Raw genomic sequence first — 27358 nt, 5'->3', positions numbered from 1 at the left:
AGAAAGCTGAGAAAACGAGCTTTCCAACCATGTATGTCACATTTGGACAGAAGGCCTCTAAGCTCCATTATGAATGAAATTTCGCGCGAATTTTTTTTTTCCTATACAGCATATAAGGTTGTGACTTGAAACGTTGGTGAGCGAATTGAACTGTGTTCCGACACCTTATTTTTGATCAGAGTCTATTATTTAGAAAGCTGAGAAAACGAGCTTTCCAACCATGTAGGGAACATTTGGACAAACTTCCTTTAAGGTCCTCACTGAATGAAAGTTCTCGAAATAAATAAATAAAAAGTAAAAAAAGGCCATCTGAAACCCTCCATACAGCGCTCTCTTGCGGTGATATTTTAAAGCTACTAATAGAGTCATGAAAAACAAAGAATTTTTCTTGTTTCTTTTGGAAAAATGCTAAGTTTTATGATGTGGGAATTAAGAAAATGTGGGATTTTTTTGTATATTTTCTCCCTCATTATTGACTTTTATACCTTTTCGTTGGTAACTTCTACCAACGAAATTTTGGGATTTTGTCGTACCCTGTATAATTTTTGGATTTTTTTCTACCAACGTTTGTAACTTCAGGGACATTGCTTTATGAACTATAAGACTTATAAATAGCATTAAATACCCATCCTTAAACAAAAGGTTTCGTTGGTAACGGTAATCATAGGAAAATTAGAAGATTAAGGGTTCCTACATACACCTAGATAGGTACCTCCTACCAACACTTTAGTTAATGGTTAGGACACTTTTTGACTACCAAACTTTTCAGGAACATTTTGAAATTCTTTCAGGGATATTTCGCTTTATATGTTTTCAAATAATAAGCTTCAAAGTGTAAAATAATAACTTTCAGGAACATTTTGAAATTCTTTCAGGGATATTTCGCTTTATATGTTTTCAAATAATAAGCTTCAAAGTGTAAAATAATAACAACTATTTACTACCTATGTATGTAGTAAGAAATACACAGTACACACATATGTATAGTACCCATAGGTACTGGTTAACTTCAGCTAGCGACCGATTTTCTGTGCGGGTGTTTCAATCAAATTAATCCTAGACAATACATTAATCAAATTTGATAACAGAACAAGAAGAATAAATTTTTTTAGCAAATCGCAAAGTTAGCGACCGATTTTCTGTGCGGGTGTTTCAATCAAATTAATCCTAGACAATACATTAATCAAATTTGATAACAGAACAAGAAGAATAAAATTTTTTAGCAAATCGCAAAGTTGTGTGTGGATTTTTCTGAAAAATTTTAAAAAAGTAAAAACAAAATTTCCCCCTCTTTTCACCCACAGCTGATATGTACGCGTAGTGCGCATCTGCGCAGTTTGGTCCGCGTTCCATAAAAAAAACTGCGCCCTATTTGTTCCATATGAAGTATTTGCTTGTTCTTATAGGTTAGGTATTCTAAAGGGTGTCCCAAAAACTGCGCACTTCCCAAAAGTACTACCCATTTCAAAAACATGCGAAAAGACGAGTTTTCTGTAGAAAAGCGGTTGATGTAAAAAAATTCGACTGTAAACAAAAAATTGAAATGTAAACAGATTTCTGTGGGTGATCTGTCTCCACATCACCCGAAAATTCGACTGTAAACAAAAAATTGAAATGTAAACAGATTTCTGTGGGTGATCTGTCTCCACAAAATTCGACTGTAAACAAAAAATTGAAATGTAAACAGATTTCTGTGGGTGATCTGTCTCCACATCACCGTGTACCGTGTTCTTGATAACTATATAGAAACTACCAACGATTCCTACCAACGAAACTACAAATTCGTCAGGGTGTGACAAAAGACAATGAAGCGATATTTTTTTCAAAAAATCCCTTTTTTCCCTCCTAAAAAAATCCCCAAAAATTTACCTTTTTGTGTACCGTGTTCTTGATACCGTACTTCTGTCCAGTCTGACCCATCATTCCATCAATCTTCTTCTGATAACCGATAACATACGTTGGTTACATACCAGAATAGTATATCAAAGGATAATTCCATTTTACCGTTCTTCCCGAGTTCCTGTATTGGATATTTTGACTGTCAAGTCATCGTAAAATCATGTCTTCAGGGAAACTCAATCTAAATAACCATCTAAAGAATGGAGAAATTGATTTGAGCCTGTCAGAAATCAAGGAAGTTCCTGTTAAAGAATTGGTAAGTTGGTGGCACCTATAATAAAATAGATTTACTTGCCTAACAAATAATTTGACCAACACTGATGGCATTTTAAGCACACAATACCAATTCCCAATGGGTTACTTAAGTTTAGCCATCAGCAAGATTGTGTGTGGTTGGCTGCCAGATTGGTGACCATCTGGGCAATCTCAAGCTGCTGGCTTTTCCTATTTTCACTCAGGCTAGATGAGGTTTTGCAAAACCCTTGGCAGGGTAGAGCACTACTGTGCTCCTTAATTTCAGTCTCATTTATTTTATTGTATTTTAATTTACAGGCCCAATACAAGTCCAAAGCATCTAGTATTGACCTTTCCAATAACAAAATATCAAACATTGGCAAAAACTTCCCTGTGTCTCTGACACATATTGTCAAATTAAATTTGTCAAAAAATCTGCTGAAATCACTGCCAGACAACTTTGGAGAACTGATCAATCTGAAACACTTGGATTTGTATAATAACAAAATCCAAACATTACCATTGAGCTTTGGAAATCTGAAAAAATTAGAATGGTTGGATGTTAAAGGTGAGTTGTTCTTGTGGATGTCTTTAATTATCTGGGATAGATTCAATCACATTACGGTTAGGCCCAAAATTTGAGTTGATTGGTTTAAGTTAAACAATTGGATCAACCAATCTGAATAAAAATTGACTAAAAAATCTAATTGGCTCATAAAAAAAAAAAAAAAAAAAAAACAAAAATAAAAAAAAAATAAAAAAAAAAAATAATTGGGCCAAAAAAAAAAAAAAAAAAAAAAAAAAAAAAAAAAACAGGACAAGACAGAAGAAAGCCAGCTCTTCAAAAAACAAATCTTATCTGTTTAGGATAAAATCTGCCCAAGGCAGAAAGCAAATCCATGACCTAGCACTTACAAGGCAGGTGTGCTAACTACCCTGATGTAATAAAACTCCATGTCCTGCTTTGACATCTAAAATGTTGACATAAAACAAATTACCTACTTTGATTATTTCACAGGTAATCCCCTAGCACCCAAAGTTGCCCAAATCACTGGCCCATGTTCCAACAAAAAGGAATGTGAGGCAGCTGCCAAAAATACAGTGAAAATATATGCTGCCATGCTGAAGGATGTGGAAAATGAAAAGAAGGCCCTCTTAGCACAACAGAAAAAGAAAGAGAAAGAAGGTAAAAATAAACAACAATAAGTTCTTACTTAATTTAGTCTTGTTTCCCTAGGTATTCAATCAGGGTTCAAATTTATGGTAATGATTTGATGAACATCCAATGTACAAATAATGTGGGATAGTTAAATGTAATAAGAACATTGCAGTAGGTAATACCTACTTAGATAGGTACTTAATTTTATTTTGTAAAAAGTGAGTGACTTCATATTGATATAGGTCCATCATACTCTGTTTAATATAGGAGATAGGGGACAAATGTAATAAGAACATTGCAGTAGGTAATACCTACTTAGATAGGTACTTGATTTTATTTTGTACAAAGTGAGTGACTTCATATTGATCTAGGTCCATCATACTCTGTTTAATATAGGAGATAGGGGTTCATTTGATAATGTATAAAATTGATAATTTGTTTTCCTTTCCAGATAAAGCTGCTGCTCAGAATAAACAAGAGGATAAGTCAAGTAAGAAAAACAAAAACAAAGAGAATAATAAATCATCTGCCAATACCAACTTAGCTCCCTCTCCCAAGACTGAAAAATCCAAGCAAAAATCCCAGCCACAGCAGAATGGAAAGCAACAACAAACACAGAAATCCAAACAAAAGAACAGCAAGAATGATAAGAAGGACCAAGCCAAACCCAAATCATTCCTTGGAAAAGGTGAGATCAAGAATGATAAGAAGGACCAAGCCAAACCCAAATCATTCCTTGGAAAAGGTGAGACATTTTTCTGGTGGAATGGAAATAATAAAATTGATTCTACCTAGACATGAATTATCCAATAAGTCTTTCCATTTTGGAGGCTAAATTAATTCTACCTAGACATGAATTATCCAATAAGTCTTTCCATTTTGGAGGCTTATGTACCATCTGTTAAGATGTCTCATAAAAAATTGATGATACCAAATTGATTGAACTTGTTATCACAATATTCCAAAAATTCGGGAGAAAAAATGTTTTTCGTGAATTATTTTCTCCTCTTGGGGCTCACTGTCTGGATAAGATAATAATATTATCGCATATTATGGGATATACGGATATAACTTCCCTGCATATCTTCTAACCCTTTGTGTGTCTTTTCTTTTCCAGTATTTGGTTTCATTTCATTTCTCTTCAAGATCATATTTGTGTCCACCATCGTTAGTGTGGGTGCCATCTATCACAATATTCCAAAAATTCGGGAGAAAAAATGTTTTTCGTGAATTATTTTCTCCTCTTGGGGCTCACTGTCTGGATAAGATAATATGGGATATATGGATATAACTTCCCTGCATATCTTCTAACCCTTTGTGTGTCTTTTCTTTTCCAGTATTTGGTTTCATTTCATCTCTCTTCAAGATCATATTTGTGTCCACCATCGTTAGTGTGGGTGCCATATTTGTTCTATCTCTTCTAGATGAAGACAAGTTCAAAATTTTGATGGAACACATTCGAGTGGGCTCACAGAATTATGTGTCCCGGGATCTTCAGAATTCCATCATAAAGTAAGTACCTATTGGTTATTTTCCTTTCCTAAAAAAAAGGGGAAAAAAGGAAAATACCTACATATAATAATAAATTGTAAATGAAATGACTAATACTCTTCACTGGGTTCAAATGACTTATACTCTATTAGTCATTTCATTTACAATTTATTCGACAAGTTCAAAATTTTGATGGAACACATTCGAGTGGGCTCACAGAATTATGTGTCCCGGGATCTTCAGAATTCCATCATAAAGTAAGCATTGGTTATTTTCCTTTCCTAAAAAAAAAGGAAAATACCTACACATAATAATAAATTGTAAATGAAATGACTAATACTCTTCACTGGGTTTCAAATGACTTATACTCTATTTAGTCATTTCATTTAGAATTTATTTGTATGGAACTTCACAAAGTTACTGAGTCTTCCATCAAAATACCTACACCTTATACGTAGTAGAGTAGTGAATACTCTGAAGGTGTTTCAGCCAGACTAGTTAAGTAGCTGGCGGGTAGCGTGCCTATTTTGTAAGCGGTAGGTCACGGGTTCGTTTCCCACCCGGGCCGATCTTAATCCTAAACAGACAAGGTTCATTCTCGGAACCGCTAGTGTTCTCACAACACACGACACGATTTTTCTCTGAACGACAAGTGGGAACGCGCTCTTAGTGCGTATGCGTATTACATAACATTGAAATGGGGGTCTTTTCTGACAAAATCCCTGTGTGCGGAGTCCAATATGTAGGACTATTGCACCCGCATATGGGTATTACTACACTACAGCAAAATAGATCGTCGCTAATTTTTCACACTCTTTCTCCCCAGGTACACTCTCAACTCGGGCAAAAGTCTCAAGCTATTCGGCACCTATATCATGAAGAGCATGTCTGATTTCTACGTGTATCTCACCACTGATGAGAAGTTACTGTCGTACAGGAAAAACGTGCAGGAATTCATTCATGTGACTTACATTCGATTGAGTCAACTGGTCGACTCCTATATCAACACTCCAGCTAGCAGTACGACATAGCCGTATTAAAACTGTACCTACCCAATGCCAAATGCCAGGCCCGGTTCGAGTATTTTTTTTCGTGAAAATTTTTTTGACGAATTTTTTTTTACAATCTAAAAATCCATTTTTTACAAATCGGTTCGAGTATCCAAAATTTTCACGGAAAACAAACATTCTCGAACGCTCGAACCCGATTATAGCAGCCACATAAGAAATTATATCAACACTCCAGCTAGCAGTACGACATAGCCGTATTAAAACTGTACCTACCCAATGCCAAATGCCAGGCCCGGTTCGAGTATTTTACAATCTAAAAATCCATTAAATCGGTTCGAATTTTCACGAAAAAACAAACATTTTTTTTTTTCAAATTCTTCTTTCTCGAACGGATTTTGGCGAAAATTTGCCGTTTTTGACGAAAATTTCAACTTTTTTCAGAATGTAAAAAATACTCGAACCGGCCCTTAGAGATAGGGATTTTTCTGTTAATTTCCGAGGTACTACAATGTGTATCTCCTTTCGTTTCTGTAAATGAACTCGAGTAGTTTTAATGTTCTATGTGTTTACTGAACGTGTGACTTGGCAGGGAAACCCTAGAGATTGGGATTTTTCTGTTAATTTTCGAGGTACTACAATGTGTATCTCCTTTCGTTTTTGTAAATGAACTCTAGTAGTTTAATTTAATTTAAATGTACTATATGTTTACTGAACGTGTGACTTGGCAGGGAAGTCATTGAACCTTTTGAAGCACTTGTGTTGCCTTCAATTGAAAATCTCGCTCTTTATATTTTGAAACCCAAACTGTCAAGACTTAGGTATTCAAGATAACTCTCGGTCTCATTGCTGTAATGCCCTAACATTCTTTTTTCTTCCAACTTGAATAAGGCTCAAAGCATTGTTGGTCGAGTATGGCGTCACTTTGGACATTAACATGTCCTGCATACTTGTTTCGTGGGCTTGACAGCCCTTTCATGTTCTTTGTCCTTAATGTAAGTATTGCAAGTACACACAGATAACTCTCGGTCTCATTGCTGTAATGCCCTAACATTCTTTTTTCTTCCAACTTGAATAAGGCTCAAAGCATTGTTGGTCGAGTATCGCGTCACTTTGGACATTAACATGTCCTGCATACTTGTTTTGTGGGCTTGACAGCCCTTTCATACAAACAGTACCTAGTGAAAACGAAGTAAATGATTGCACGAACGAAGAATCCAGTGAAACGGAAGTTGATGATGATAAGGTGAAGAGTAATGTCACATCAAATCTTACAGAGAATCTGGATTTCACATCAAACCTTACAGAGAATCCGGATGTCACATCAAACTTTACAAAGAATTTAGATGTCACATCTAGCTGTATCAAGGATTTGGATGTCACATCTAATTTATCAAAGGATTTAGATGTCACATCTAGCCATACCAAGGATTTGGATGTCCCATCTAACCTCTCAAATGATCTGAACGTCACCTCTAACTATACCAAGGATCTGGTCCTAAGTAACAAGTCAGAACACAATGGATTGATCTCTTCTTTTTTAGATTTTGGCAATGGACAAAATACTAAACGAAAAAAAGGAAAACGAAAAAAGAAAAGAGATGGACACAATGGATTGATCTCTTCTTTTTTAGATTTTGGCAATGGACAAAATACTAAACGAAAAAAAGGAAAACGAAAAAAGAAAAGAGATGTTGGCAAAAGAGGCACAACTTCCCTTGAGGCCAGGCACAACGGTGTTCACAGGAAATGTCAACTTCACGTAACTAAACGTCATGACAAAGGTAAGCGTCAGAAATATGTAGGTGTAAGTGGTTGGCGAAAGATATTAGATCGGCGTGGTGAAAGTAAAACAATGCCTCGACAGACCAGAACAAAGATTCATAACAACACGCCACCGGAGTTTGGTGGAGAAAGTAACTCCAACTCGTACGAAAGTATGTATGATATTGTCAAAACTAAAACCCGACACAGTTTGTCCAAAAGTATATTTAGCTTTGAAAACTGTAAATTTCCGCGCAAAGATGGCGATGTGTTCTATACCTCACTCTCTTTGAACGTAAGGGATTGTCCTCTGACGAAAGTATGTATGATATTGTCAAAACTAAAACCCGACACAGTTTGTCCAAAAGTATATTTAGCTTTGAAAACTGTAAATTTCCGCGAAAAGATGGCGATGTGTTCTATACCTCGCTCTCTTTGAACGTAAGGGATTGTCCTCTTTTTGCTCTGATGAAATCCAAGCGAACTTTACCGGACTTCTTGTCCAGGTATACAGTTATGAGTGAACAACAAACGTCGCTCCTACTAAAGAATCCCAAGTTCTCTCTGAAGGACACTTGAACGGTGCTAAATGCTGTATCCAAGATAATTATCCGGAAATTTGTCCTAAGTTCAGAGAAGCTTGGATGTTGGTCCATTGATCAATACCAACCATGGTTTTCTAGCAGTTTTTTACCCGGTAAGACCAGCTTAGTCACTACTAGGAGATTATTATTTTGTCGTTAGGTGGCTATAACCCATCAATCATGGATTCATTAACAACTATACAGAGCTTATAGTTTGCTGGAAACAACTCCTTTACTCAGGTCAATTGATTTTTACATTTGAAGGTTAGGTCTATGACATTTTGTTAACTTCATGAATACCTACACAATAGCACAATACATATGTGCCCAGGTCAAGTACCTCTGAAAATAGTGGGTGTTTAATTTATCACAGTGTGAGACTGATACCTTGGTGCTGGTTTCCTTTTCAGAATAAATGTAGGCATCTTATGAACAGTCTAAAAGGGTAAATAAATTCATAATTTAAAATGGTGAATAGGTTTATACAGAGAAAAGAAAAAGTATGGAAAACCCTTGGGTATTTTTAAATGGCTTTAGCATGACTAAGTTTTGGAAGGGGAAGAGGCTACCATATTGTTTTCCTTTAGCGAAAATATAGAAAAATCAGAATTAACCAAACCACCAACCAAAAATTGTGGCCTGGAGGGTAGCATGTCTGCCTTGTAAGTGCTAGGTTGCAAACAGGCAGGTAAGGTTTGTTCTTGGAACAGTAGGCTTTCTCCTATCCTGTCTTTAAAAAAAAAAATGTAGCCTGACAAAAAAGTTGACTGCTGTAAAAAAAAAAAATGTAGCCTGACAAAAAAGTTGACTGCTGCTGTAAAGGATGGAATAGACTTGTCATTTTCCTTTTCTTTGGCCTGTAAACAAATGTTTGATTGAAGTAACTTTTAATTTCAGAACAATATCACAGCAATGAGGTTCAAGAAGAATCCAACTCGTCTACCCTATTCAGATGAGTTGCTTGAACAGCAGAGTTTGATTCTAGCCAATCCAAATAAGGACTCATCTCCATTGAATGGTGTTAGTGGTAAGTTTGAATGCTGTTATTGTTAAGTATTCCAATAGATTAAGTAATACCACTATAGAACAGGGATTTAGTAAGTTTCCCTCAATATCTTTGATGTTAAATACATTACCCCCCCTTGAGAAAAATCTTCATCTACAATATTGCATAGGTGCCTTACTCATGCAATAGCATTTACTTTTTTTAAGCATGTACTACTTAGGTATAATTTTTTTTTTAGTATGCAGATATAATAATTTCAAACAATTTATTATTTCAGACACATCATGGTAGACTGGAAACATACTACCAATGATTTATCACAATATTCCAAGGTACAAAGGTCAGTAAGTAGTTCAATATAAAAATTACAATTAATTGAACAAAAATACCTACCCACCTAAATACCAATTTTCCTTAAAACACACAAAAATAAAACTTAAGTTACCTAAAAATAAATGCATAAAAGACTGATGTCCACCAAGATGATAATTCTATCCAGCAAATATGAATCATGACTGAATAACTTTCACTAGCCTGATGAATTATCTGATTGCTAAAATAATTCAGTTTATATTCTAGTGAATGCTTATCTACCTAAAGCACTAGCCAAATTGCAGATCCTCATTATCATACTGATAGCAAAAAGTAGAAAAGATGAAATTTCAAATTAAAGAATATACAACCAAGGAGACAGGCACTTTTTTGGAATGATATGCCATATGCTCACTTTTTTGGAATAATATGCCATATGCTCATCTTAGCTCAATTTTTTCTCAGTTAGGATTAATTAAGGTCTGAGTCTGTTGGCTGTAAGTTCATGTTGAAATTAATAATTCCATGAACCTATTGACCTGGGGCTAAAATCCCTTTGTTAACCATTAAACGTTCTCAGTTAGGATTAATTAAGGTCTGAGTCTGTTGGCTGTAAGTTCATGTTGAAATTAATAATTCCATGAACCTATTGACCTGGGGTAAAATCCCTTTGTTAACCATTAAACGTTTCACTCTAGCATACTAGAGACATTGAAGACTGTCTGGCTGGGGGATGTTAAACAGGGAGTAGATCAGCTTAGTCTGGCTGAGAGACTTTAAACAGGGAGTATACCAGCCTGAAGTCATGTTGCTAATGAAATAGCAAAGATAGAGTGCAAAGGGCACCCACTTGTAAAATTTGTAATCAAAACCAACAGTCAGCCCAAAGCAATTACCCTAGTTAGCACTGATTGAGAGGCTGATGAAAAATGCTGATCCTTTCTAAACACAGGAAAACTGTGGATTGAACTGAATCCTGAGATAATCCATGGTGGTAAAACTCAACAATAGACTGATTGGGCTGGGCTAGGGTAAAGAATGAGAGACTAAAAGTGGAAAATTAAAATGATGAAAACGAACGCTATCTGATCCGGTGACCGGATCGTGTGTGAGCATCGCAACTAATCCAGTGACCGGATCGTGGGTGGCCGCCTTTACCCTCGAGTGGCCTCGAGTCGTTGGTCATTAACCAATAAATTATTAGTTAGGAAGGTAGGCTCAAATTGGGATCTTACCTACACCTGAGTTATTATTTGATCCACTCTGATCAAGAACTAAAACAGGCCCTGGTTTAGTAGTTGATCATATCAATTGACAAAGCTGAACAAGAACTGAAACACCCTTGATCATATCTGATCAACCCTCAAATTAACCAATAAATTATTAGTTAGGAAGGTAGGCTCAAATTGGGATCTTACCTACACCTGAGTTATTATTTGATCCACGCTGATTAAGAACTAAAACAGGCCCTGGTTTAGTAGTTGATCATATCAATTGGCAAAGCTGAACAAGAACTGAAACACCCTGATTTATTACTTGATCATATCTGATTATGACAACTTTTAATTCAACTGTGGATTGAACTGAATCCTGAGATAATCCATGGTGGTAAAACTCAACAATAGACTGATTGGGCTGGGCTAGGGTAAAGAATTTTGTGGTTGACAAAGTTACATTCTGTTCATACAACTATGAGATTATTCCATAAAGACCTTTGTGTTTAACATTGCTTGATGGTGGCTATTCATTGTCCAACTCAAAATTTTTGCAAATAGCCAAGGTACCTTTTCAAAATAATTGCAGGAGGGCTGACCACAATTAGATGCCTAAAAAAATATTCTCTTCACTACATGTTTAGGTTTTATATGATTTAGATTAGAAATTGACCATTGTACAATGTACTTTCATGTATCTTATGTGCAAATAAAACGTATATTCTATTCTATTAACTAATGAATCATGCTGCTTTAGTACTCGCTCATATCTGAGCAACCACTAAATCAAATAAAACGTATATTCTATTCTATTAACTAATGAATCATGCTGCTTTAGTACTCGCTCATATCTGAGCAACCACTAAATCACACTGCTTCAGTACTCGCTCATGCTTGAGCAACCACTAAAACACACTGTTTCAGTGCTTGCTCAAAGCTGAGCAACAACTGAACAAAGATAGAAAATCTGGTTTCAGTAGTTAATCACGTCAAATTATTTATGAAAAATACATTTTAGTCATTATTTTAGGTTTTAATTAGTATAGAAAATCTGGTTTCAGTAGTTAATCACGTCAAATTATTTATGAAAAATACATTTTAGTCATTATTTTAGGTTTTAATTAGACAGTGTAAGTACTTACATAATGCAATAGAAATAAACTAATGATGTAGAGGCGATATTAGACTCACTATAGCATTAGTAGGGCCTTACCTCAGCAAATTCTTTTTATCAAAATAGTCTTGGCAAAGATTTGGCATTGAACTTCACTTTCACAATGTCCATCCTTTATTTATTTGCAGATTTTCAAGTGATTTATTTCCAACATTTTACAACGTCAGCGACCGATATTACACAAAAAGTCCACTAGTTTAAGCATGCAAACGAACAAAAACAAAAGAAAAAAAAGAAAAGGTCATTCTTACCTTCGACCGGTCGGTTAGCATCAAAACCTCACAAGTGACTGATTTTTTTTTTCAAAGTTTATTTACAAACAAATGAATCAAGGGATTTGGCGGTTTTTTTTTCCAGTGGTTCCAACTGACTTCAAAAAAATCAATTTGGCACTAAACAATAAATTAAAAAAATACTGGTGGGAGATATTTGAAAAAAGATAAGCCTCTGAGCGACTACTGGTACCTGAGCGACTACCGGTACAGTGACCCATAGTCTAGGGGGGTAAAATTACATGATCATGGAGGCCATTTCTCGTCAGAAAAACGGAAAATGACACGATTACGACTAGGAAAATGCACGCGCAAAAGTGATAATGTGTCCATTTTATTATGCTAACTGTTGAACAGTTTTAGACCCCATGATGACTAATTTTGATATGTTTACAATCAAACGGATTTTGGCGAAAATTTGCCGTTTTTGACGAAAATTTCAACTTTTTTCAGAATGTAAAAAATACTCGAACCGGCCCCTAGAGATTGGGATTTTTCTGTTAATTTTCGAGGTACTACAATGTGTATCTCCTTTCGTTTTTGTAAATGAACTCTAGTAGTTTAAATGAACTATATGTTTACTGAACGTGTGACTTGGCAGGGAAATCATTGAACCTTTTGAAGCACTTGTGTTGCCTTCAATTGAAAATCTCACTCTTTATTTTGAAACCCAAACTGTCAAGACTTAGGTATTCAAGATAACTCTCGGTCTCGTTGCTGTAATGCCCTAACATTCTTTTTTCTTCCAACTTGAATAAGGCTCAAACCATTGTTGGTCGAGTATCGCGTCACTTTGGACATTAACATGTCCTGCATACTTGTTTCGCGGGCTTGACAGCCCTTTTATGTTCTTTGTCCTTAATGTAAGTATTGCAAGTACACAATAGTATAGGAAAGTATTGTTTTCAGTTCGAATTTCCAACATCAAGGTTCTTATGAATATGTCCGTTTTGAGGTCCTCGAGTTTATTGTAAATATTGAAGTACACAATAGTATAGGAAAGTATTGTTTTCAGTTCGAATTTCCAACATCAAGGTTCTTATGAATATGTTCGTTTTGAGGTCCTCGAGTTTATTGTAAATATTAGTTTGTATTCTAATAGTCGAATTCGTATTCTATGTTTTCCTCTGTAATTTTTAGCAAACATCAAAATAACATTTTATATGCATTTTTACAAAAGTTAATGTTTACATAGGTCTATTCATGATTAATCTGTCACCCATGCTCTAATAGTCGAATTCGTATTCTATGTTTTCCTCTGTAATTTTTAGCAAACATCAAAATAACATTTTATATGCATTTTTACAAAAGTTCATGTTTACATAGGTCTATTCATGATTAATCTGTCATCCATGTCTATAAAAATCCTAGCATAATATTTATTTCATTTCATTTTTCTTTTGTTGACAAGACATAGAGACATATTTCTTTCGTTTTCATTTTTTATCACCCTTAATCTTAATTACTGCGAATAAAATAATACGGCCAGTGCCACTAAATATTAAATTTGTCATAGTAAAAAAAAGGTTTTGTTCTTTGTTGATGTTTTAATGTCGATTCCCGATTTTTTTATCACCCTTAATCTTAATTACTGCGAATAAAATAATACGGCCAGTGCCACTAAATATTAAATTTGTCATAGTAAAAAAAAAGTTTTGTTCTTTGTTGATGTTTTAATGTCGATTCCCGATTTTTTATCACCCTTAATCTTAATTACTGCGAATAAAATAATACGGCCAGTGCCACTAAATATTAAATTTGTCATAGTAAAAAAAAAGGTTTTGTTCTTCGTTGATGTTTTAATGTCGATTCCCGATTTTTTTTTTCCCTCAGTTTTTTCATCCCTTGATCTTGACGGGGTTGAGTGAAAAGTTTTGTTGGATCAGTTAATCGACATTGACTGGACTGATGAAAAGGAAAACTGTTGAGGCCAGTCTAGTTAGCTTGGAAATCTTGGAATATACTGTACACCTTTGTAAGCGCTTCGATTCTTGCCAAACTATTAATAGATATTAAATGTTCGTTCTCTCCGACTGATGAAAAGGAAAACTGTTGAGGCCAGTCTAGTTAGCTTGGAAATCTTGGAATATACTGTACACCTTTGTAAGCGCTTCGATTCCTGCCAAACTATTAATAGATATTAAGTGTTCGTTCTCTCGGAACGGCTGACTTTCTCCTATCCTGTTCTTTCTTCGATTTCTGGCTGATGCACTGATGAGACCTCTTTTGATAAACCTCTTAAAAAGAAGAAGAAGAAGAAAAAAAAAAACGTTACGAGATAAAACTTGGAATTCACTTCTTTCCTTCAATAAAAACGCACCGTGTGAAATAATTTGATTGTTGCCACATCGCATCATAAATTTGTTCATCTGGCAACAGAGTATTTTGGTTTTGATTTTCGGATTTCGGCTTCCTTCCTTTTCCTTTGGGAAACAAATTTTTTATGGTCCATGTCGCTTTTGCTTTGGATTACCGGTAATTAATTTCCTACCTTATTGATTGTTGCCACATCGCATCATAAATTTGTTCATCTGGCAACAGAGTATTTTGGTTTTGATTTTTGGATTTCGGCTTCCTTCCTTCCTTTTCCTTCGGGAAACAAATTTTTTATGGTCCATGTCGCATTGTTGCCACATCGCATCATAAATTTGTTCATCTGGCAACAGAGTATTTTGGTTTTGATTTTTGGATTTCGGCTTCCTTCCTTCCTTCCTTTGGGAAACAAATTTTTTATGGTCCATGTCGATTTTGCTTTGGATTACCGGTAATTAATTTCCTACCTTATTGTTGCTTTGTAGTGATTTTTCTAGATCCTAATCCTATTTAAAATGTGACACTTGAACGGTGCTAAATGCTGTATCCAAGATAATTATTCGGAAATTTGTCCTAAGTTCAGAGAAGCTTGGATGTTGGTCCATTGATCAATACCAACCATGGTTTTCTAGCAGTTTTTTACCCGGTAAGACCAGCTTAGTCACTACTAGGAGATTATTATTTTTTGTCGTTAGGTGGCTATAACCCATCAATCATGGATTCATTAATACCAACCATGGTTTTCTAGCAGTTTTTTACCCGGTAAGACCAGCTTAGTCACTACTAGGAGATTATTATTTTGTCGTTAGGTGGCAATAACCCATCAATCATGGATTCATTACCAACTATACAGAGCATTTTTTACCCGGTAAGACCAGCTTAGTCACTACTAGGAGATTATTATTTTGTCGTTAGGTGGCTATAACCCATCAATCATGGATTCATTACCAACTATACAGAGCTTATAGTTTGCTGGAAACAACTCCTTTACTCAGTAGGTCAATTGATTTTTACATTTGAAGGTTAGGTCTATGACATTTTGTTATTAACTTCATGAATACCTACACAATAGCACAATACATAAATGTGCCCAGGATGGTTTTCTAGCAGTTTTTTACCCGGTAAGACCAGCTTAGTCACTACTAGGAGATTATTATTTTGTCGTTAGGTGGCTATAACCCATTAATCATGGATTCATTACTTTTTTACCCGGTAAGACCAGCTTAGTCACTACTAGGAGATTATTATTTTGTCGTTAGGTGGCTATAACCCATCAATCATGGATTCATCAACAACTATACAGAGCTTATAGTTTGCTGGAAACAACTCCTTTACTCAGGTCAATTGATTTTTACATTTGAAGGTTAGGTCTATGACATTTTGTTAACTTCATGAATACCTACACAATAGCACAATACATATGTGCCCAGGTCAAGTACCTCTGAAAATAGTGGGTGTTTAATTTATCACAGTGTGAGACTGATACCTTGGTGCTGGTTTCCTTTTCAGAATAAATGTAGGCATCTTATGAACAGTCTAAAAGGGTAAATAAATTCATAATTTAAAATGGTGAATAGGTTTATACAGAGAAAAGAAAAAGTATGGAAAACCCTTGGGTATTTTTAAATGGCTTTAGCATGACTAAGTTTTGGAAGGGGAAGAGGCTACCATATTGTTTTCCTCTAGCGAAAATATAGAGAACAATTCACACTTTGAAATGATGAGGTTTATACAGAGAGAAGAAAAAGTATGGAAAACCCTCGGGTATTTTTAAATGGCTTTAGCATGACCAAGTTTTGGAAGGGGAAGAGGCTACCATATTGTTTTCCTTTAGCGAAAATATAGAAAAATCAGAATTAACCAAACCACCAACCAAAAATTGTGGCCTGGAGGGTAGCATGTCTGCCTTGTAAGTGCTAGGTTGCAAACAGGTAGGTAAGGTTCATTCTTGGAACAGTTGGCTTTCTCTTATATAAAAAAAATATAGCCTGACAAAAAAAGTTGTCTGCTGCTGTAAAGGATGGAATAGACTTGTCATTTTCCTTTTTTTTGGCCTGTAAACAAATGTTTGATTGAAGTAACTTTTAATTTCAGAACAATATCACAGCAATGAGGTTCAAGAAGAATCCAACTCGTCTACCCTATTCAGATGAGTTGCTTGAACAGCAGAGTTTGGTTCTAGCCAATCCAAATGAAAACTCATCTCTATTGAATGGTGTTAGTGGTAAGTTTTGAATGCTGTTAATTTTAAGTATTCCAATAGATTAAGTAATACCACTATAGAATAGGGATTTAGTAAGTTTCCCTCAATATCTTTGATGTACATTACCCCTCCTTAAGAAAATTCTTCATCTACAATATTGCATAGGTGCCTTACTCATGCAATAACATATTTACTTTTTTTTTAAGCATGTACTACTTAGGTATAAATTTTTAGTATGCAGATATAATAATTTCAAACAATTTATTATTTCAGACACATCCAAGGAAATCAAGAAATCCAACAAAACCACTGCCATATCAAATGCAAAAGTACAAAAAAGATTGAAGCTGCAAAGGTATCGAGATAAATTATCCTCCGAGTCAAAGCAAGGCAAGCAAGCTGTTGTGGATGAAGGTGATGAAAGATTGATAGATTTTCTGAGAAAATACAATGAGATCATGGAGAAACAGAGTTGTCAAAACAACAGGTATGTTAGGAACATGATAGATTTTCTGAGAAAATACAATGAGATCATGGAGAAACAGAGTTGTCAAAACAACAGGTATGTTAGGAACATAAATTCCTTTATTGCTTAGAAGGGGGACAGTAGCATGGCATCCAGTCAGTCATCACTGGATTTGTCCATAAGTGGCAAAAATACAAGAAGTTCAGTACTTATGATATTTCCAGGTTTATTTCTATGCAAGTAGGTGCATTTTTTTTTCTTTAAAGTCAGTTGCAAGATCTCTTTCAACTTTTGTATTGCTTAGAAGGGGGACAGTAATACAAGAAGTTCAGTACTTATGATATTTCCAGGTTTATTTATATGCAAGTAGATGCATTTTTTTTTTCTTTAAAGCCAGTTGCAAGATCTCTTTCAACTTTTAAATGTCTCAAATCAAAAATGAAAGTTGAAACTTTGGTATCAGTATTGAATATTGTTTACTCTTTTCTGTTCTAGTACATCCCTATCTGATGAGCAATCTGCACTATTGCTTAGAAGGGGGACAGTAATACAAGAAGTTCAGTACTTATGATATTTCCAGGTTTATTTATATGCAAGTAGATGCATTTTTTTCTTTAAAGTCAGTTGCAAGATCTCTTTCAACTTTTAAATGTCTCAAATCAAAAATGAAAGTTGAAACTTTGGCATCAGTATTGAATATTGTTTACTCTTTTCTGTTCTAGTACATCCCTATCTGATGAGCAATCTGCATCATCAAATCAGAAGAAAAAATCATCCAAGAGGTCTAAACTAACCAAACTGCAACGAGTGATGAAAGATCTGCAATCTGCATCATCAAATCAGAAGAAAAAATCATCCAAGAGGTCTAAACTAACCAAACTGCAACGAGTGATGAAAGATCTAGAATGTACAATGGTCCAAGGGAACACTTTGCCAAATAAATCAAAGCCATATAAAGAAGGACATTCAAAAAGAGGTATTCTGAAAACCAAGAAGATGAATATGCTGCTGAATTATAAGCAACAGAAACTTCATGCAAACAATATTGCAGAGGAAGAAGAAATCTATGACCAAGATGAAGATGTGGTCATGAGTAATTTTGATACCGAATTGGTCAACCAGGCTGAATATGCTGCTGAATTATAAGCAACAGAAACTTCATGCAAACAATATTGCAGAGGAAGAAGAAATCTATGACCAAGATGAAGATGTTGTCATGAGTAATTTTGATACCGAATTGGTCAACCAGGTTGGAGTCAGTACACAAAGTGACATTAGTCTAGATGAGTTCAAAATGAAGTTGATTAGTTCTGTGATTGAGAAAGATGAATGGGAGGAAAAGAACACAAAGAACAAGATCAACTTTCCCAGTGCTTCTAGAGAAGAAGAAACACCATTATCTGCACTCATCAAATCGAATGAAATGCAAATGTGGAAAAGCAGTGGAATAGAATCTAATGAGAATGAAATGGACACTCAACACAATGGTAAAGCAAGTGAAGGTGATGCTAGCAAAGAGGAAGAAATTGTTGATGAGAAAGTACGACGAAAAATAGAAAAACAACTTCATATTGATGTGACTGACAAATATAATTTCTTAAAGCAAACCGCGCGAACCAAGTTACGTCCGAAAAGTACACCTGATTTTGAAATGAATAAGAGATTCAGGAAAAATCGATACAGAATCGCAAGAAATATGAAATTGAAGAAAAAGAACTTGCTTAGTGAAAATATCTGTGGACAGAATCATTTTTTAGGGTTTGATAAGTCCATTAAGCGATTTAAAGACGAAAAAAGCTTAACGGGCGAAGTTAGTAGTGACTCTAAGTGTCTTGTAAATAGAAGTTATTTCAATTGGGATGGTTTCACTGTGGCTACCGAAGTAAAGAATTTACGAGATCTACAGGGCAACGATATGACAACTGTAGGATTTTTCTGTGGACAGAATCATTTTTTAGGGTTTGATAAGTCCATTAAGCGATTTAAAGACGAAAAAAGCTTAACGGGCGAAGTTAGTAGTGATTCTAAGTGTCTTGTAAATAGAAGTTATTTCAATTGGGATGGTTTCACTGTGGCTACTGAAGTAAAGAATTTACGAGATCTACAGGGCAACGATATGACAACTGTAGGATTTCGTGCGAAGTTAGTAGTGATTCTAAGTGTCTTGTAAATAGAAGTTATTTCAATTGGGATGGTTTCACTGTGGCTACTGAAGTAAAGAATTTTCGAGATCTACAGGGCAACGATATGACAACTGTAGGATTTCGCGATGAAATGGAATTCTTGATGTACTCGTTAGTGAACAAAAAAGCACAAAGTACACTTAACGCACGACTTCAAAGACGATTAGAATTATGGATGAAAATATGCAAGACAAGGAAAGATTTACAAGTAAAAACTTTCCGAGAAAAGTTTCATCTGATTGAAAATGCAAAATGTGAAAATATGCAGAATTGTGATAAAATATGTGAACTCCTTGGCTGTGATAAGATGAACCTCCTGCTTGCAGTTCCTAGCTCCATCCACTGTCCTTATCTAGATATCAGTAGCGATGCAATCGAGATCTGGAAAAGAAGACTAAATGGCGAACCCTATCCTATATTAGTAAACCATACTGATAGTGATAGTTCCGAGATGACTGGCGAGTCAAAAGAATTCAAGTCAAAAATGCGCAACTTCATCAAACAAATGATACTGCAGAAACAATTGAGGTGTAACTCTACCTACGCTGCATACGATATAAGTAACCATAATCCTACTAACTTGTATGAGGATGAGTGTACATCATCAGGAGATAAGCTGGACATTACTAACACTGGAGTAGATGAGTCCCTCATTAGTTGTAAAACTGGTAGAATATCTTATTATACCAGTGGAAACTATATCAACGTGTCTGTCAATCTACAAAGTCCTATGAAGAAAACTCTGCCTGAGCTACAAGACTCAGAGAGCACAAGTTTGGCTTCTAGTTACGAATATTTACCTCAAGCACATATAGCTAAAATAGAAGAATTATATACAGATGAAACAAGTGTGTCTAATGACCTGGTATGGCGGCTGCCACACCCACTGGAAATGGGGGAAAGGCCATAAAAATTAGGGTTTAATTTTTAAATTTGAATAGGACTTATAACGATAGAGTTCTACCTTAACCTACAATAGTTATACACTCACTCTATACTACTAAAACTAATCTTCAAGCGTGCCGGGAGGCGCGCGAACGTCAAGAGTTCGAAGCGCCTACCGGCCAATATTAACACGACTTTCATGGTTTTTCGGCGTTTTCATCTCAACTTTTCTCACATTAGGGTGACGTTGAACGCCTTTCCATTTTGCTGGAATCAAAAACAGCTCCTCAAACCGTTGAACGATTTTTTAAAGAGATTTGATTAGTTACTGCGGTCTAAAATTGTCCCGTTTGGCTTCTAGTTACGAATATTTACCTCAAGCACATATAGCTAAAATAGAAGAATTATATACAGATGAAACAAGTGTGTCTAATGACTTTGATGAAATACAGTTGTACGATGAACCATACAGAGAACCAATGGAAACAGTTGGTAGTGAAATACAAACAGTACCTAGTGAAAACGAAGTAAATGATTGCACGAACGAAGAATCCAGTGAAACGGAAGTTGATGATGATAAGGTGAAGATGAGAGCCAGCCGTTCCGAGAACGAACCTTCTTACTTTCTTTCATAATTTCAAGCGAGGTCCTTTGATGTAAACTTTATGTATTATACTGTTACACCCATCAAATACACGAGACCTTGTTTAGACTGCTGGGGTAAAGGAACAGTCTTATTCTGACGGGATAAACAAGGTATATTGTATTCCATTCAATTCTTACCTGTGAAGACAACCAGAGATATTCGAATGACATACTCGGCTACAGTTGGTTGAGCAGTAAACCTGTGCTTAACGTTCTTCCATATGATCTCCATCGGGACGTAGAACTGAAGAGCATACGTCAAGAATATAGCCACCGCAATCATTAGCTTCACTGACTGGGCAAGACTGTAACAGAAAAGTTCACTCCTTAAGTTCACTACTTTAAATTAATAACATGGGCACAGAAATAGGATTTTTCATTATACCTATCTTTTCATGTATTTACCCTTACAATGTTATAATGTATACTTGATTCAAATAAATGAACTATAATTACTCGTTTAAAACCCAGCGGCGATGTCGCGTTGTGTTCCCAATGGGTCACTTAAGTTAAGCAACGTTGCGCGTGGTTGGTGTTCGGATAGGTGACTATCAGGGCAATCGCGTGTTGCTGTTTTTTCTCCAGTCCTACTCAGGCTGGACGAGATTAATGCCAGGAGGCGGGTGGCTTGTCACCAGCGGATAATGTAGGGTGAAATCCCCCGTCACTAAAAACCTCATCAGTTAAACAGTGAAAACACCCCCCCCTTTAATAATAATAATGAACACCTAGGTACATGGTCTCCCCCTTTAAATAGTTAATTAAATTTAGAGCCTCTTCGCCTCTTCCTGAGTCCTTTTTACACAATCTACTGTTCACTCAAACCACCAACCTCAGTGGTGCACTTTTGGAGCAATCGCGTGCTGCTATTTTTTCCCCAGTCCTAGGCGAGATTAATGCTGGGCGAGATTAATGCCAGGAGGCGGGTAGCTTGTCACCAGCGGATAATGTAGGGTGAAATCCCCCGTCACTGAAAACCTCATCAGTTAAACAGTGAAAACAGCCCCCCCCTTTAATAATAATAACGAACACCTAGGTACATGGTCTCCCCCTTTAAATAGTTAATTAAATTTAGAGCCTCTTCGCCTCTTCCTGAGTCCCTTTTACACAATCCACTGTTCACTCAAACCACCAACCTCAGTGGTGTAGTGGTTAGCACGGTGGACTTCGAATCTGGAGGTTGGTGGTTCGAGTCCAAGTCAAGTCATGAAATTTAGCGTAGTATATTAAGCAGGGAACGACATTTGTGACAAGTATTTATGCTTAACACAATTAAAATTCCTGTTCACTAAAACCACTAATTAGAGAAGTAGTGTTTTAAACTCTAACTAATAGTTTTAGTAGAAAAAAAGTGAAGTTTTTTTTATGAACTGTATGTAGGATTGTAACAATAATTTATTATTATTTCACATTTATCCTTTAAATCACTACATGAGTTATACAACGAAACCAGACCAAATGACTAAGCAGCCCAAGACACGTGTTTCGTCCTTAGTAGTATTCGTTTTCCATACAAACCAATAGTTAAAATTGACCTTCACAAAGTTACCGAGTTTTCAATCAAGTACTTACAGGTCAGTTTTGTGCAGGTTGAGTGTGATGCTCCCCTCAGTTGCATCTCCATACTTGAGGTAGCCAAAGAATCCCACAGCCGAGTACAAGAACACTACCATCCCCATGCCAAAGTTAAGGACGCTGGGACAGCCAATGAAATGGTTCGGCTTCTTCATGTTGTTCTCCAGGGGCATTACCTGCAAGGATAAAGCGGCCATAGGTACATAATTATGTATGATGGAGGACTACTTTCAATTGCCCACCAGGGGTGGATGGAGAGACCACTTTTTTATGCAGGTATTTTCTCCCTTTAAATAGTCTGGCTGGGGGACTTTAAACAGAGAGTATACCAGCCTGAATTTCCCTAGCTAAAGAAATAGCAAAGGTTGAGTGCGAAGGGCATCCACTCGCAAAATTTGCAGCCAAAACCAAATGCCAGCCCAAAGCAATCACCCTAGTTAGGGCTGATTGAGAGGCTGACGAAAAACGCCGACCCCGTCTGTACACGGGAAAAGGCAAAGAAAAAGAAGAAGATTTTCCCCCTTTAAAGTAGACATGATTCGTTAATATTACTCACCACGCCAATTCCTTCGAGGGCAAAGATCGCAGTGCCGAAGAACAGAGGCAACTCTTGCCACGAGGAAAACTTGGGCCTCTCGTCGAAGCTGGGCAAATCTTGAAAGATATAATAGAAGCAAATGGTAACGCTGGCGCCCACCAGCAAGTTGGCCATCATAGAGAAGGGAGCCAAATATTTGAGATTCCGAATGAGATTGATGAGAATGAGGAAAGGAAGAAGACACAGCATGTACACTTGAAGATCGAGCGGCGTAGAGAGATACTCATCCACCACCTGGAAAAAAGGGCGCGGTTAGTCCAAAGGTAACGTCATGCAGAAGGTCTTGGGTTCAAAGCCTACCATCTAAAAAAAAAAAAAAAATAAAAAAAATAAAGTAAAAACAGATCTGGCATTTCAATTGAAATAAATTCACTTGCCAACCTCAGTGGTGTAGTGGTTAGCACAAAGGACTCTGAATCTGGAGGGTGGTGGTTCGAGTCCAAGAAGTCAAGTCAAGTCGTAAAGTTTGGAGTAGTGTATCAAGCGGGGGACGACACTTGTGACAAGCATTTATGCTTAACACTATTAAATTTTTTCAAGTCACTTTCTGGTGTAATCTGTTGACACATTGGGCCCAAATAGTCAACTCTTGACAGTCTCTCTAATAACATCTTTCTGGATTTATCGTGTTGACCCAGTAAGTATGGAAAGTATTGTGTCTCTCGACCATCTGAGAGAGGATGGGCATGCTATGACAAAGGCCGCACGAGTCTAATGTACGTTTTGTGTTTTGGCACTAAAAACTGACCATCGAAATTTTGACCCGATTACATTACTTTCCTTCCTATAGGATAAGGAAAGTAAAAATACATTCATAAAGTTTTTCTCCATTTTGCTTGAAAAGGGTGCTGGAGGTAACTGTAAGTTCAAAATAACCATCGACAGAATGAACGAAATCAATCAAATCCAAAATCAAGAAAACAGGTCAAGAAGTATGAGAGATTGACAAAACGTTAACGTTAAAATAACCATCGACAGAATGAACGAAATCAATCAAATCCAAAATCAAGAAAACAGGTCAAGAAGTATGAGAGATTGACAAAACGTTAAAGTCAGAAAATTTGGTTATATTTGGAAAAGGTCAAACCATGGCAAACTTTCATGCTATTTTTTTTTCACTCACACAAACTTACACAACAATACTGATGACGACATTGGAAAACTGAGTCAACTTACGATTTAGGATTCATTAACAGGGGAAAACAGTTTCTAGAAGAGAAAGAAACAGAGTGAGAAAACACTCGGTGTAAATAAAGGGTGAACCACTTAGTGGTAAAAAGTTGAAAGATTTGATTTTATATGAGAAATGAAACGTCTTGGGAAAATTGACATCTACCAGTATGTAAAAAGGACGGTGGGGTATACATATCTTATGGTCAACTTACGATTTAGGATTCATTAACAGGGGAAAACAGTTTCTAGAAGAGAAAGAAACAGAGTGAGAAAACACTCGGTGTAAATAACGGTGAACCACTTAGTGGTAAAGAGTGGAAAGATTTGATTTTATATGAGAAATGAAACGTCTTGGGAAAATTGACATCTACCAGTATGTAAAAAGGACATTGGGGTATACATATCTTATACATATTACTCTGGTTATTTTTATGACTTGACTTGAAGCTCGAACCACCAATCTCAGGATCCGAAGTTTGTGTAGAATTAAGTATTGTATCTTCAAAGTCTTGTATTAAACCTGGTAAATGTGAATATTATGTAAAACCATGATCAGACTGTTGAGGTTGGAGGACAATTATTCTATTTCATCCAAAGTAGCAGGAAGAAAATAATTTTTCATGAAGTATCCCTAGGGGGAAAAATCAGGGGTCTGGAGTTTTGACATCTACGAGCATATTAGCCATATGACATACGATATAGTGCTATATTCAGCCTGTCGAAATAGGACATATTATCTACTTCCATTATCTTATACCTCACCTACTCGTATAGTGCTATCATGGGAAATTATTACTCATGTCGATGGCACAGAGTAAATAAAATTGTAAGTTGTAAAATTGTAGAGCTTGTTGTACCCACATATGTACTTTACTTCATATGAAAGAGTTTTAACCCTTTGGTGACCGATATAAGCTACACATCGGTCACCAGAGGGTTAACGGCACTGTATAACTTCCAAAGTCTTTAGTAACGTTGGTTTTACCCAAGCTATCCGTCTCTACACATAAACCTCACCTCAGTGCTGCCGGAAAAAGCCAGCGGCACGCGACAATTCTGATGGTCACCTATTCGGATATTAACCACGCGCTACGTTGCCAACTTTAGTGATCTATAAAAGGGGGAGGGTCAATTGAGAGGTTTTATCCCTTACATAATAGGTCTTCGTCTTTTTCTTCGCTTTTTCCCGTGTACAAACGAGGTCGGTGTTTTTCATCAGCCTCTTAATCAGCCCTAACTAGGTTGATTGCTTTGGGCTACAACTTTTACGAGTGGATGCCCTTCGCACTCAACCCTTGCTATTTCTTTAGCAAGGGCAATTCAGGCTGGTATACTAACTGTTTAAGGTCCCCCAGCTAAACCGATATAAACTACACATCGGTCACCAAAGGGTTAACGGTACTGTATAACTTCCAAAGTCTTTAGTAACGTTGGTTTTACCCAAGCTCTCCATCTCTGCACATAAACCTCACCTCAGTGCTGCCAGAAAAAGCCAGCGGCACGCGACAATTCTGATGGTCACCTATTCGGATAATAACCACGCGCAACGTTGCCAACTTTAGTGATCTATAAAAGGGGGAGGGTCAATTGAGAGGGTTTTATCCCTTACATAATAGAAGACGACGAGACGAGACGCCTGGGAAACAATTTAAGAAGTTGGTGTCAATAAAGCTCTTGCTGAAGCCTCACTCGAATTTTAGGTACTAATTGAATGGATTTTTCAAATAGGTAAAAAATGTTCATTTTGTGTATATTGTAAAAGTTAGGGTAAAAGAACACTCAAATAAGCATCATTCAATAGGATAAGGAAAGTCGTGTGATGCTCACACCAGATTTTTTACTTCACAATAATAGTTTTTTTAACCAAATAACCCATCGATAAGGCCATATTTTTCTCTCTCTTTCGGTGACTGTAAAGACGACGAGACGAGACGAGACGCCTGGGAAACAATTTATGAAGTTGGTGTCAATAAAGCTCTAGCTGAAGCCTCACTCGAATTTTAGGTACTAATTGAATGGATTTTTCAAATAGGTAAAATATGTTCATTTTGTGTACATTTATCTCGATCTTGATTGGGGCTTTCAGTGAAATGAGACAAATGACACCAATCAGGTTGTTTTAATATGTGAACAATCCAATCCGTTGTTTTAACCCGTAGCACATCTTGAAATTGATCAAAGTTTCAACAACGTTTTGGCAGGTAATTTTAACCATGTAGAAATAGCACACATAATATGTGAACAATCCAATCCGTTGTTTTAACCCGTAGCACATCTTGAAATTGATCAAAGTTTCAACAACGTTTTGGCAGGTAATTTATGTAGAAATAGCACACTTGAACAATCCAATCCGTTGTTTTAACCCGTAGCACATCTTGAAATTGATCAAAGTTTCAACAACGTTTTGGCAGGTAATTTTAACCATTTAGAAATAGCACACATCTTGTTTATACTGCCCCGACGAGACTGAGAAGGTGAGAAGTCCCTACCCTCTCCCCCAGCAGTCTTTCTTGTCCTTTTTTCTGCTTGGATATACTTTGCACCACATCCATTGTATTGTGACATCACCTGTTTTAATTTATTATAAAATTTAACATCAATACAAGTCCTTGCGTTTTTATTCAATTTCCAAAATATTTCAGAGGACCTTGGTACTGGATAGTCTGGCCGATGAGACTGAGAAGTCCCTACCCTCTCCCCCAGCAGTCTTTCTTGTCCTTTTTTCTGCTTGGATATACTTTGCACCACATCCATTGTATTGTGACATCACCTGTTTTAATTTATTATAAAATTTAACATCAATACAAGTCCTTGCGTTTTTATTCAATTTCCAAAATATTTCAGAGGACCTTGGTACTGGATAGTCTGGAAAAAAAAGCACGGATTTTGCTCATGTAACAAATAGGATATAAATATTTTTTATCATAATAAATAAATTGGAGCATTTTACAAAAAACTATAAGATTTAATATGGGCTTTTATTTTAATAAAATAATTCAATCACAGATTACCTACACTAAATTAAACATTACCAAATAGTAACATTGTTTATTAATTATTTGATGAACTACCAATCTAGGAAATAGGTACTTTTAATAATAGTGAAAATAAAATACTGTTCAACAGTTGTTTCAGGATAAAGTGGGTACAACTACAGCCGACTAGAAAAACCCATGGTTAAAGACATCGACTTTTTTCTAA

The 27358-nt window shown here is 36.1% G+C and overlaps 2 protein-coding genes and 2 long non-coding RNA genes across 4 annotated transcripts in view; 2 read left to right on the top strand and 2 right to left on the bottom strand.

Annotated features, from left to right (window-relative positions):
• The first annotated feature begins 1880 nt into the window (after positions 1-1880).
• LOC103506234 (leucine-rich repeat-containing protein 59) lies at positions 1881-4808 on the top strand. The gene is made up of 5 exons (XM_026821355.1): positions 1881-2155; positions 2452-2701; positions 3152-3319; positions 3744-3980; positions 4630-4808. The coding sequence occupies exons 1-5, from the start codon at positions 2060-2062 to the stop codon at positions 4806-4808; spliced, it is 930 nt and encodes a 309-aa protein (XP_026677156.1). The 5' UTR covers positions 1881-2059.
• Positions 4809-6090: 1282 nt separating this feature from the next.
• Positions 6091-6785, bottom strand: LOC108252016. The gene is made up of 2 exons (XR_001809425.2): positions 6389-6785; positions 6091-6259 (listed from the first exon to the last, which is right to left on the bottom strand). It is a non-coding gene; the product is annotated as an uncharacterized LOC108252016 (long non-coding RNA).
• A 5747-nt stretch (positions 6786-12532) lies between these two features.
• On the top strand, positions 12533-13314 carry LOC113466183. The gene is made up of 2 exons (XR_003390657.1): positions 12533-13071; positions 13178-13314. It is a non-coding gene; the product is annotated as an uncharacterized LOC113466183 (long non-coding RNA).
• Positions 13315-20135: 6821 nt separating this feature from the next.
• Positions 20136-27358, bottom strand: part of LOC103506266 (proton-coupled amino acid transporter-like protein pathetic) — a gene marked incomplete in the record, with an annotated part of 47653 nt that continues 40430 nt past the window's right edge. Inside the window, 4 exon segments of the mRNA XM_026821354.1 lie at positions 20136-20167; positions 20950-21116; positions 22384-22562; positions 22943-23218. Coding sequence (XP_026677155.1) covers positions 20136-20167; positions 20950-21116; positions 22384-22562; positions 22943-23218 — 654 coding nt within the window.

This window comes from Diaphorina citri, unplaced genomic scaffold (genome assembly GCF_000475195.1).
Source record: "Diaphorina citri unplaced genomic scaffold, Diaci psyllid genome assembly version 1.1 scaffold224, whole genome shotgun sequence".
NCBI lineage: Eukaryota > Metazoa > Arthropoda > Insecta > Hemiptera > Psyllidae > Diaphorina > Diaphorina citri.
The sequence above is the reverse complement of the archived record's forward strand: the minus strand, read 5'-3'. Positions and strand labels throughout refer to the sequence as shown.

Bases quoted from the DNA above. Each gene is read 5' to 3' on its own strand.
- LOC103506234 (XM_026821355.1), top strand. From the start codon at position 2,060: ATGTCTTCAGGGAAACTCAATCTAAATAACCATCTAAAGAATGGAGAA. The intron at 3,320-3,743 runs GTAAAAATAAAC...TTTCCTTTCCAG, and splicing joins GAAAAAGAAAGAGAAAGAAG to ATAAAGCTGCTGCTCAGAAT. The intron at 3,981-4,629 runs GTGAGATCAAGA...TTTCTTTTCCAG, and splicing joins CAAATCATTCCTTGGAAAAG to TATTTGGTTTCATTTCATCT.